At 56.0% G+C, this 11730-nt stretch overlaps 1 protein-coding gene across 1 annotated transcript; it reads right to left on the minus strand.

Annotated features, from left to right (window-relative positions):
- Positions 1–1351: 1351 nt before the first annotated feature.
- On the minus strand, positions 1352–10315 carry SHD (Src homology 2 domain containing transforming protein D). Its single transcript, XM_032252222.1, has 6 exons — positions 8320–10315; positions 6501–6606; positions 6234–6422; positions 4930–5053; positions 3506–3625; positions 1352–1628 (listed from the first exon to the last, which is right to left on the minus strand). Exons 1-6 carry the CDS (start codon positions 8614–8616, stop codon positions 1442–1444), a joined length of 1023 nt encoding a protein of 340 aa, XP_032108113.1. The 5' UTR covers positions 8617–10315; the 3' UTR covers positions 1352–1441.
- Between the last annotated feature and the right edge of the window lie 1415 nt (positions 10316–11730).

Consider the following 11730-nt stretch of genomic DNA (forward strand, 5'->3'; position numbering starts at 1 on the left):
ACAAATCCAAGGAGCAGAAAGTGAGCGGTGTTCTGGTTTCCATGCAGCCCCGTCTGGAAAGACCCCCTACGCAGGCATCGCCCCCAGGCAGGCCTGGAGGTGGGGGAGGAGGGGGAAGGTCAGGGTCTTCCCGGTGTTTACCAGCCCCCTGGAGTCTCCTGCCCAACTGTCACCTTGAAGCGACACCAGCTAGGCCCGGCTCCCCTCCCCTGCTTCTGCTGTTTCCATGGGGACAGATGTCCTTTCTGCAGATCAAGCCACTGCAGCCCGGAGGAGGGAGCGGGGCTGGCCCGAGAGCCTGGCCCCCCTCAGTCTCTCCATCTTTGCATCTGCTGGTTTCTACTGTGCGGTTTTTATCTGCCCTACCTCGCTCTGTCTCTTGTTCTCTGTGTTCTGGTCCCTCCCTATGGGAGATTCAGGCTCCAGCCCCAACTCTGTCCCCAAAACAAAGAGCTGGGGATGTCCTTGGCCCTCGAGGATTTCTTTCTTTTTTATTTCTATTTATTTATTTTTTTAGAGACAGGGTTTCTCTATGTTGGTCAGGCTGGTCTGACCTCAGGTAATCCGCCCGCCTCGGCCTCCCAAAGTGCTGGGATTACACGTGTGAGCCACTGCGCCCGGCCTGGGGGTTTGTTTGTTTTTTTTTTTTTTTGAGATGATGACTTGCTCTGTCCCCAAGGCTGGAGTGCAGTGGCGCAATCTTGGTGCATTACAACCTCTGCCTCCCAGGTTCAAGAGATTCTCCTGCCTCAGCCTCCCGAGAAGCTGGGACAACAGGCGCCTGCCACCACACCTGGCTAATTTTTTGTATTTTAGTAAAGACGGGGGTTTCACCATGGTGCCCAGGCTGGTCTCGAACTCCTGGACATAGGCAATCCGCCCACCTCGGCCTCCCAAAGTGCTGGGATTACAGACCCACCTGGTCTGGCCTATTTTTTTTTTTTTTTTTTCTTTTTTGAGAGGGAGTTTTGCTCTTATTGCCGAGGCTGGAGTGCAATGGCACCATCTCGGCTCACTGCAACCTATACCTCCTGGGTTCAACCGAGTCTCCTGCCTCAACCTCTGGAGTAGCTGGGATGACAAGCCTGCACCACCATGCACACCTAATTTTCCATTTTTAGTAGAGACAGGGTTTCTCCATGTTGGTCAGGCTGGTCTCAAACTCCCGACCTCAAGTGATCCGCCCGACTCAGCCTCCCAAAGTGCTGGGATTACAGGTGTGAGCCGCCGCGCCTGGCCTCGTCCAGCGTTTCCATTACCCCATCGCTCCCCTCTCCAGGACCCTCAGGGCTCTCCTGCTGGGAGTCAGGGATCCCTTCTTCCCTCTGCAGCACAGAAAGGACACGAAGACAAACAATAACTTATTTATTTTCTAGGCCAGGGGAGGGCTTTGGGATACAATCCTGGGCCCGAGGACTCAAAAGGGGGCCGAGGGTCGCTGTCAGGGGGTCTGCGTGACCACGGGGTACAGAAGAGCCAGATGTTCAGCTCCCTGCACGGGCAGGGGGCGGGAACTGTAGTGGAGGACCAGCTCAGGCACGCTGGGGAAGGGCCCGCTGTGCTGGCCCAGCACCACCTGGTTCTCTCGGGTCCGTGAGAACTTCAGATGCAGGAACCCCTGGCTGCTCCTGGGGGATGAGGGAGAAGGGGCCTCCTGAGCACCCCAGACCCACCCAGAAAGCGACTATCCCCAAATCCACCTCCCACAGTGCCCAGGGCCTGGTGCTCCTGTATCCCCCAAATCCGGTAAACCGCAGTGTGGTGGCTGGTGTAGTTGCTCACAGCTGTAATCCCAGTGATTTGGGAGGCCGAGGCTGTAGGATCGCTCCTCCAGGCCCGGAGTTTGAAACCAGCCTGGGAAACAGAGTGAGACCCCGTCTCCACAGGAAAACATTCAAAAATTAGGCACATGCAGTGGCTCACGGCTGTAATCCCAGCACTTTGTGGGTTGAGGGGCTGAGGCAGGCGGATCACTTGAAGTCAGGAGTTCGAGGCCAGCCTGGCCAACATGGTGAACTGTCATCTTTACTAAAATATAAAAATTAGGCTGGGCGCAGTGGCTCACGCCTATAATCCCAGCACTTTGGGAGGCCGAGGCAGGTGGATCACAAGGTCAGGATATCAAGATCATCCTGGCCAACATGGTGAAATCCCATCTCTACTAAAATACAAAAAATTAGCCGGGCACGGTGGCATGTGCCTGTAGTTCTTGTAGGCTGCGGCAGGAGGATTGCTTGAAACTGGGTGTCAGAGGTTGCAGTGAGCTGAGATGGCGCCACTGCAGTCCAGCTAGGTGACAGAGCGAGACTCCATCCCAAAAACAAAACAAAACAAAATTAGCTGGGCGTGGTAGTATGCGCTTGTAATCCCAGCACTTTGGGAGGCTGAGGAACGTGGATCACCTGAGGTTAGGAGTTCAAGACCAGCCTGGCCAACATGGTGAAACCCCATCCCCACTAACAATACAAAAATTAGCTGGGCATGGTGGTGGGCGCCTACAGTCCCAGGTACTTGGGAGCCTGAGACATGAGAATCTCTTGAACCTGGGAGGCGAAGGCTGCAGTGAGCCGATATTGTGCCGCTGAACCCCACCTGGGTGACAGAGCGAGACTCTGTCTCAAAAAAAAAAAAAGAAGAAATAATAAGAGGCCAAGTGTGGTGACCCCTACCTGCCTATAATTCCAGCACTTTGGGAGGCCAAGTCAGGCGGATCTTTTGAGACCAAGAGTTTGAGACCAGCCTGGCCAACATGACAAAACCCTGTCTCTACTAAGGATACAAAGATGAGCCAGGTGCGGTGGGGTGTGCCTACAGTCCTTCATCGCCCAGGTTCAAGCAATTCTCCTGCCTCAGCCTCCAAAGTAGCAGGGATTACACGTAGGCACTACGCCTAATTTTTGTATTTTTAGGAGAGAACGGGTTTCACCGTGCTGGAGAGGCTGGTCTCGAACTCCCGACCTGAAGTGATCCGCCCACCTCGGCTTCCCAAAGTGCTGGGATTACAGGTGGGAGCCACTGTGCTCCGACCCTATCTTGTGCTCTTAGATCTTGCCCTCAGACACCTGGCAGAATCTTAGGAGTGGTTTATAGTTAGACAGAATTTTAGGGATGAAAGTACAAACAAACAGGGTCTCAACCTAAAATGCTTACAGGCACACCCTGAAATTCTGGTTTTGGGTGGACACAAATTGATATACCTCCATTTCTGGACTAGGAGAGTCCAAAGGAGTCTTGTACACCTAGTTCCTCATCTTACCCAAGTTCTGGACCTCCTCTATGGCTTCCACTCTGTCTTCATGTATACCTCCAGTGATGGGGGGCTCATTCTCACCAGCTAATGGCCTCCCTGGAAGCTCCACCCTTGCTCCTAGAAGTCCCGCCCTCTGGCCTGGAAGCCCTTCCCATTGGCTGCTGGAGCCACACCTTCCCACTCCCTCTGAATTAACCGAAAAGGGTGACGCATGCAGTCCAGTGACCCTTTGTCCCTGTGAGGCTGAGGTCTCACCTGAGAGACAAGGAGCAGTCCTGGGGGCTGGTCTCACTGAGCCGGACTAGGTAGCTGCCTTCCTTGCAGAGGGACAGGAGGTTCTCCGCATCCGCCCTATTCAGGGGGCCGTGGAACCACCTAGCGGTGCCAACAGGTATCTCATCAAAGGCTGTTGCCCTTCAAACACACGGTGGCTCTCGCCTACTGTAATCCCAGCACTTTGGGAGGCAGAGGCGGGAGGATCACCTGAGGTCAAGACCAGTCTCGCCAACATGGTGAAACCCTGTCTCTTCTAAAAATACAAAAAAATTAGCTGGGCAGGGTGGCGCGCGCCTGTAATCCCAGCTACTCAGGAGGCTGAGGCAGGAGAATTGCTTGAACCAGGGAGGCAGAGGCTGCGGTGAGCCGAGATCGTGCCACTGCATTACAGCCTGGGCGACAGAGTGAGACACCCAATTCAAAAAAAAAAAAAAAAAAAAGGCAAAGAGCAAAACAAACACACTCTGGGGTCTGTTGGGTCCACGCACAGCTGATGCATGGGCTTGTAACGTCTGGGCAAATGAAGAAGGAAAATTCCCTTGGATTTTTCAAGAGGAGCCTGGTTATTGGCTGCACCTGACATGGATCTTCACAGCCTCCTTGGCAACTTCAATCACTTTCACAAGAGCAGTGCTACATCTTATATCTCACCCACCTGTCCCCTCTTTTCTTTTTTTTTTTTTTTTGAGATGGAGTCTCACTGTGTCACTCAGGCTGGAGTGCAGTGGCACCATTTGGGCTCACTGCAACCTCCGTCACCCAGATTCAAGTGATTCTCATGCCTCAGCCTCCCTAGGCCTCAGAGTTAAATAGCCAGTTCTGCACTGCCCACTGAAGAGCTTTAGGGGTGACTGTGATAACATGACCTGGATTCTGGGGACTTGGGCACTCCCTCCGGGAGCTCCCAGGCTGGAAGGACACAGAGTCAGCGTCTCCCAGCTCATGTGCCGCCCCACAACACGGAGTTGTGAGTCCACCAAACTCCTACGCCTCCCAGTTCCATCCTAAGAACTTCTGGCTGACAATGATTTCTGTCTCTTGGCTCTGAGACTGTAAGCTCCACCCAAGTTAAGGAAGGAAATTCCCTTTTCCGTTTGAACCTGAGGCTCAGAGAGGTTAAGTGACTTGCCCAAGGCTACACAGCCAGGAGGGAGGAGCAGGGATTTGAACCCAGAACTCGATACCAGAGAGAAAGGGACCCCATCTGATTCTGTTTTGTGTCTAACTGAGTGTCTGGCACACAGCAGGCTCTGGTGCCCAGTAAAGATTAGTTGAAGAAATAAGTGGATAAATGAACTCAAGTTCCCCCAGTTCCTCTAATCTGGAGAAAACACTTCCACCTGATACACTGGAGTCTACAGCTACGTTCAACGGGGCTCTTCCACCTTCAGTTCCCCACTCACGGCTGTTTCTCCAGGGGCAGGGCTGGGTCCACTCGCTCCGCAGGCTGGGGGCTTCTGGGTGGGGGTCTCCGGAGCTCCTTGGCTGGGCCTGGAGTCCTTTCCCACTCTGGACTGTCAAACTGCACTGCAAGGGATATTTAGAGAGGAAAGAATCAAGTCCAGCCTCCCCTGGAGGGTGGGGCAGGGGCCAGCCAATGGACTATCAGTAGGAAGGCGGGGCCAGATTAGGCAACCTATCAGAGCCCAGGGGCTGGGCTTAAGGTAGGGGCAGGATTGGCCACAGCTGCAACCCATTGGCCTTCAGAAGAAACAGGTGTAGTCATTCATAAATCTGGTAGCAACAAGCACAGGGGGCGTGGCTAGAGGGGGTGGGTTCGAAGTTTCCAGCTAGGGGAACTAAATGCCTAAATCTAGTCCTTAAATCTCTTCTGGGGTTCAACCTAGACTGAGGACAAGTCCTAAAACTAGAAAATCACCCCCAATCTACAGATAGGGGGACAAAGGCACTGAGCTCCGAATAGCCTCCCAGTCATAAAACTTTGGGGGCAAAGCCATGTTTGCACAGCTCTTCCTGGTCCAAATTAGTTTATTTTTTAAAGCTGATTTTATAATTATGCCTTTTACAGAAAAGAAAACTAAGGCTCAGAGGCTCGTCCAAGCTCATCCGATTCAGCTAGAAACCGACCTGTGGTTCACTACTAAGAAATGCTGGTCCGGAGTGATCCCAGCACTTTGGGAGGCCGAGGCAGGTGGATCACCTGAGGTCAGGAGTGAGAGACCAGCCTGGCCAACACAGTGAAACCCCGTCTCTCCTAAAAATACAAAATTTAGTCAGGCTTGGTGGCGGGAGCCTGTGATCCCACCTACTCAGGAGGCTGAGGCAGGAGAACCACTTGAACCTGGAAGGTGGAGGTTGCAGGGAGCCGGGATCGTGCCACTGCACACCAGCCTGGGAGACAGAGTGAGACTCTGTCTTAGAAAACAAAAGAGAAGAAAATTCTACCCCCACCACCCCCCACACCCTATTCCAAAAGCAAACCACGTTCCCCTTCCTGCACCACACTCAGCAAGATAAGTAGGTTCTATTCCACTCTAAAAAGTGTTTGCATTTCCAAGGAAGATGCAAGTTGTCTTGGAAGAAAGAATTTAGGACTATCAGTCATTCACACTCTAGTGAGAATTAACAAACTACCAAAGTGGCAAGTGACTGGACTCCACTTAGTACATGGAAACAGGAGACATGACCAGATGAGGAAATGCAGGGATGGGGCACTCAGATGTCAGGGTGTGGGTCTGAGAAGCACCTGCAAACGCCCTGGAGATGTGGTCTTTCTTCCACTCCCAGGGCTGGTCATACTCATCTGCTGGCCGTTCGTCCTCCTGGGGCATCCGGCTCTGCCGAGGCTTCTGCCCAGAAGGGGGCTCCTCCGCTGTCTCTCGGTCCTGTTCCTCATAAGGGGTGTCATAGAGCTGCACCCCTCTGCCAGGCAGTTCTAGGACGCCGGGGACACTGGTCAGTTCCTGCTCCCATCTGGGACCCTGCCACCTTCCCCCAAGCCCTGCCTACTCACCACTCATAACCCGCTGGGCATCATAGGGCTCCATGTACCCATCATCTGGGGGTGCAGGATGAGGCTGGGCATCAAAGGGGTCTGAGTACTCTGTGTCAGCTTCCAGCTGCAGAGGGAAGGAAGGAGGAGGGGACAAGGACTCAAAAGGGGCACCCCCACCAAGTGATGCTGCAGCTCTTGCCTGCCTACAGGGCCATCTGACACCTCTCCAAGACTTTTGATTTTTATTTATTTATTTAGAGATGGAGTCTCGCTCCGTTGCCCAGGCTGGAGTGCGCCCGCCACCACACCTGGCTAATTTTGGTATTTTTGGTAGAGATGGGGTTTTGCCATGTTGCCAGGCTGGTCTTGAACTCATGAACTTAAATGATCCACCTGCCTTGGCCTCCCAAAATGCTGGGATCACAGACATTAGCCACCACACTGGCCCAAGAGTTTTTTTTTTTTGAGATGGAGTCTCGCTCTGTTGCCCAGGCTGGAGTGCAGTATTGCAGTCCTAGCTCACTGTCACCTCCACCTCTGGGTTCAAGCAATTCTCCTGCCTCAGCTTCCTGAGTAGCTGGGACTATAGGCACGTGCCACCACGCTTGGCTAATTTTTGTATTTTTAGTAGAGACAGGGTTTCACCATACTGGCTAGGCTGGTATCGAACTCCTGACCTCGTGATCCGCCTATCTTGGCCTCCCAAAGCGCTGGGATTACAGGTGTGAGCCACCATGTCTGGACTTTTTTTGTGTGTGTGTGAGACAAGGTCTTGCTCTGTTGCCCAGGCAGGAGTGGAGTGGTTCAGTCATGACTCACTGCAGCCTTGACCTCCTGGGCTCAAGTGATCCTCCTGCCTCAGCCTCCGGAGTAGCTGGGACTACAAATGTGCACCACCACAACTGGCTAATGTTTTGATTTTTTTTTGGAGAGTCAAGGTCTCACTCTGTTAGCCCAGGCTGGTCTTGAACTCCTGGACTCAAGCAATCCTCCCACCTCTACCTCCCAAAGTGCTGGGATTACAGGAATGAGCTACTGCACCTGGAGGCCTGGGTTCAAATTGTAGTAAGCTAGAACGCTGTGAGACCTTGGGGAAATAACTGCTCTTCTGTGAGCCTCAGTTTCCTCTTCTGCAAAATGGGAACATAGTGGTTGGAAGGGCAGAGTCATAGGGAAGATGTTTACGTGTCCAGGAGGGGAGGAACTCACTCAGATCTGTTTTAGGAAAGTCCTACCAGGTTCAAAGAGGAAGGGGTGCTGAGGGAGGGGACTGGGGGGGCCGAGAGGATGGCCATGGAGGAGGAGGACCCAGAGACCAAGCAGGGTGGTCGGAGAGACATGAGGACAGCCAACATTATGTATTGAAAAGGGACAGATATCGGCCAGGTGTGGTGGCTCATGTCTGTAATTCCAGTACTTTGGGAGGCCGAGGCGGGAGGATCACCTGAGGTCAGGCGTTTCAGAGCAGCCTGGCCAACATGGTGAAATCCCATCTCTACTGAAAATACAAAACTTAACTGGAAGGTTGGTAGGCGCCTGTAATCCCAGCTACTTGGGAGGCTGAGGTAGGAGAATTGGTTTGAACCCGAGAGGCAGAGGTTGCAGTGAGCTGAGATCCCACCACAGTACTCCATTCAGCCTGGGCGCCAGAGGGAGACTCGACTGTGTCTCAAAAAAAAAAAAAGAACAGACCTCCCCAAGCAGGTGAAAGTCTGGAGGACTGGGAAGGGCCCCAGGTCCCCCCTGTGATCACACATAAAACAAGCTCTCCAGGATCCAGCGGGCCCAGCCTGAGCCTCCCCTCCACCCAGATTCCCGGGGCCACCCAGCCACGCACCTCCTCCCCGGGGCCGCCCAGAAGGGCCTTGGCTCTGGCCATATCCGCAGCCTCCACCTTGATGAGCCGGTGCTTGGGAGAACCATACTTGGCATCTCCGGCGTTCTTGGAGTCCCCGGGGCCCGCTGGGTCCGGCTCCAAGCGGCCCTCCGCGTCCTCATAGGGGTCCTCGAAGTCCAGGTTCTTCTGCTCCCGGTAGGCCCTCAGGATGTCGCTCTCGGTGTAGTCCGGGGTGGGCGGCTGCGGAGGGGGCCTCCGACCGCCAAAGCTCAGGTAGTCCCGTAGCCACTTGGCCATTTGGGCGCCTGCCACCCCCAATCCGGCCACTGTCAGAGGGGCCCCCACATGCGCTTGTCCGGGTCCCTTTCCCCAGGGAGGAGGAGAAGGAGGAGAGGAAGAGCAGGGAAAGAGGAGAAAGGTCAGGTGTGCCCTTTGGCTGGGCTCTGGATGGATAGAGGGAAGGAAAAGATGAAGGAGGGGGAGGAAAACGAGGCGACAGAGGAGGGAGGAGGACAAGCCCACCTTAGCCCGGCTGGGGAAGCACCGCGGGGGAAGGGGGCGCCCCGCAGGGCCCTGAACGCCGCGCGCTAGGGGCCAGGGCGAGTGGCATCCGCGGAGGCGCGCGGAGTTTTCGCGGGCAGCGCGGTTCCGCGGCGCGGATCGAACGCTCGCCGCCTCCGGGAAGCTCCGGGATCCCTTTCTGGGGTCCGGAGACCGGGCCAGCGCCGCCTGCGGACGATCCCGGCCTCTCGCCCAGCCCGGACGCCTGGGGTCTCAGCGCAGCGGGCGGGCTCCCCAGGGGCGCGGGCACTGCGCGCAAAGTTGGGGCGCGGAGACGGTGACCCCGGCGGGACCCATCCTTTGTCGCGCTCCTCTGGGCTCAGCGGGGAGCCCCAATCCCGCGGCCCCCGACCGGGCCGCCTCGATCCGGCCCCAGCCACCCGCACAAAGGGAAATAAAAACCTCCTCCAATCCCCCTTCACGCTTTCGGAGAGACTTTCCCCGCCGCCCCCAGCGCGCGGCCGGAAGGTGGGACGCTGGGGAGGGGGCGCGCGGGAGGACGCCCCGGTTCCCACCGGCCTCGGGCCGCGTCCCGGGCAGCAGCGTCAAGGCTCCCCCGCCTCCTCTCCGCCGCGTCCCCCGCCCCTCCCCTCCCCCTGCGCTCCCCTCGGAGGTGACAGAGACCTTCAGCTGTTCTGGGGAGGGAGGGAGCCGCTGCCCGCGGAGGGAAGCGGGGCCGGGGGCGGGAGTCTCCGGGGCCGAGGCCGCGGCAACTGGACACTGACCCAGACTCCCGAGACTGGCCGCAGCGAGCGCGGAGCGCGGGAGGTGGGGATCGGCTGGGAGGGACACAGCTGGGGAGGGGAGAAGGAGGAGAGGGAGGGAGTGAAGGAGGGGAGGGGAGGGGAAAATTGACCGGGAAATGAGGGACTGGACTTGACCGCCAGAAGGGGTGAAATTGACCGGCAGAGGGAGTGGGAATGGCCACCACGGAGGGCCGAAATGGAACAGATGTCTGGCGGTGAAACTGACCGGGAGAGTGGGGATGTGGAAATTGGTGGAGAGGTCACTGGCTGAAATTGATATTGACGCAGCGAGAAGGAGGAGGGGGGCAAAGGAAGGGAGGTTGGGGATCGGGCTTCCCCTCCCCCAAGAGAGCTCCGCTCTGTCCCCCACCTCCCCAGGGGACTAATCTCGGGCAGGGGGAGGGTTTGGGGCAGCTGGCCTGGGGAAGGGAGATGGTATCTGTGTCTGGAGCCTGTCCTCGGCATCTGTCCTTTTGTGGCCTTCGGGGGGGGGGGGGGGGCGGGAAGAGGGGCAGAAGTGAGAGGGGCCTGGCCTGTCCTGGCCGCCTGTTGTCAGCTGCCGTTGTCTGAGGGTAAGGGTGAGAGATTTGGGGGGTGGGAGAGGAAAAGGGGGTCACTGGCCAATTTTCCAGGACAGAACCTTTTTTTTTTCTTTCCCCATGAGGGGGCTTGCCCAATACCCCCTAATGACTGGAGTGAGAGAGGGGTGGTCAGGAAGGGTGGGATCCCCGATTCTCTCCTCTTGTGGCCAGCCCCCTGGTTGGGCACGGGTCGTAGCTTGGAGGGGACAGTTGGAGGACAAGAAGTCAGAACCAACGCTGCTAAGACTGGGCCTCCTGGCAGGCGTGGGGGCGGGGGCGGGGGCGGGGTCTGTCACTCACTGAGTCTTGGCTTACTTATTTGAAAGATGTGGTTTCTACCACGAAAACCCAGACAGCTCGAGGAAGGATCCCAGGAGACAGCAACTTATCACCCAGCTTCCTCATTTTACGGATGGGGAAACTGAGGCATCGGGCCGGGAGGGACTTGTTCAGAGCCACTCCACAGCTCATTCTGCCTGGACATCGCCATGAGGACTGGCCTAGGTGGCACTGGAGTCTCTTTTTTTTTGGAGGGGGGGACAGTCTGCTCTGTCGCCCAGACTGGAGCGCAGTGGCCCCATCTCCACTCACTGCAAACTCCGCCTTCTAGATTCAAGGGATTCTCCTGCCTCAGCCTCCTGAGTAGCTGGGGTTACAGGCATCCACCACCACACTCTGTTAATTTTTGTATTTTTAGTAGAGACAGCGTTTTACCATGTTGCCCAGGCTGGTCTCTAACTCCTGACCTCAGGTGATCCACCTGCTTCGGCCTCCCAAAGTGCTGGGATTACAGGCGTGAGCCACCGCGCCTGGCCTGGTGTCTCTTCATGGAATCAGCTCTGCAACTCCTCTCCATTTTCCCGATGGGGAAACTGAGGCCTGGAGCCAACAAAGCAAAGCCCCTGAAGGCTGCAGGCGTCTAGACCCTTCTGTTCTTCCCTTCCCTGCACTGACTGTGTCCCCCAACACAAACCTGTTGAACTCCTTCCTCCGTCCGGAAGCACACGGCCACCCCCGCTTCCACCCCATCCTTTCCTATCAGCGATCGTTGGTGACAAGGCTGCATCCCCTTGAGGCAGCCAGGGAGCACAGCGGGTAATTGTCCTGCTTTCTGTCAGCCGCAAGGCAATTCCAGGGCGCCGGGATGAGCTGTTGACAGATCTCATCAAATCCGAGTCGTCTCCCTGCCGGATAAAACTAGATGTCTGAGGTATAAATATTTGAAAGGGGCCTTCTAATTACAGTCTGTGTCAGGAATAGCAATTAGAGGCCCCGGGGCCAGAATCAAACGGCATTTGACTTTCCTATGCTTTGGAGCTGGCTTCTCCTGGGGCTTCCCCCTCACCCTACCTCGAGGAGGGGAGTGGAGAGATGCTGGTGGGAAGGGGCAGGAGGAGGCGGAGGAGAAACAGATCCAGGCTGGAGGTCCCCTCACCTTGCCCTGTGACCTTGAATCAGCCATATAAACTCGTGAGCTTTGTTTTTTTTCTGTTTTTTTTTTTTTTTTTTTTTTTTTTTTTTTT

This window comes from Sapajus apella, unplaced genomic scaffold (assembly GCF_009761245.1).
Source record: "Sapajus apella isolate SASKATOON/1434 unplaced genomic scaffold, GSC_monkey_1.0 scaffold77, whole genome shotgun sequence".
Taxonomy (NCBI): Eukaryota; Metazoa; Chordata; class Mammalia; order Primates; family Cebidae; genus Sapajus; species Sapajus apella.

What these genes read in the sequence shown, in the direction of transcription:
- SHD (XM_032252222.1), bottom strand. Translation starts at nt 8,616, where the DNA reads ATGGCCAAGTGGCTACGGGACTACCTGAGCTTTGGCGGTCGGAGGCCC. An exon ending in CATCTCCAGGGCGTTTGCAG is followed by an intron (nt 5,054 to 6,233) that starts GTGCTTCTCAGA and finishes TATCCCTTGCAG; the next exon opens with TGCAGTTTGACAGTCCAGAG. An exon ending in CTGCCCCTGGAGAAACAGCC is followed by an intron (nt 3,626 to 4,929) that starts GTGAGTGGGGAA and finishes TGGCACCGCTAG; the next exon opens with GTGGTTCCACGGCCCCCTGA.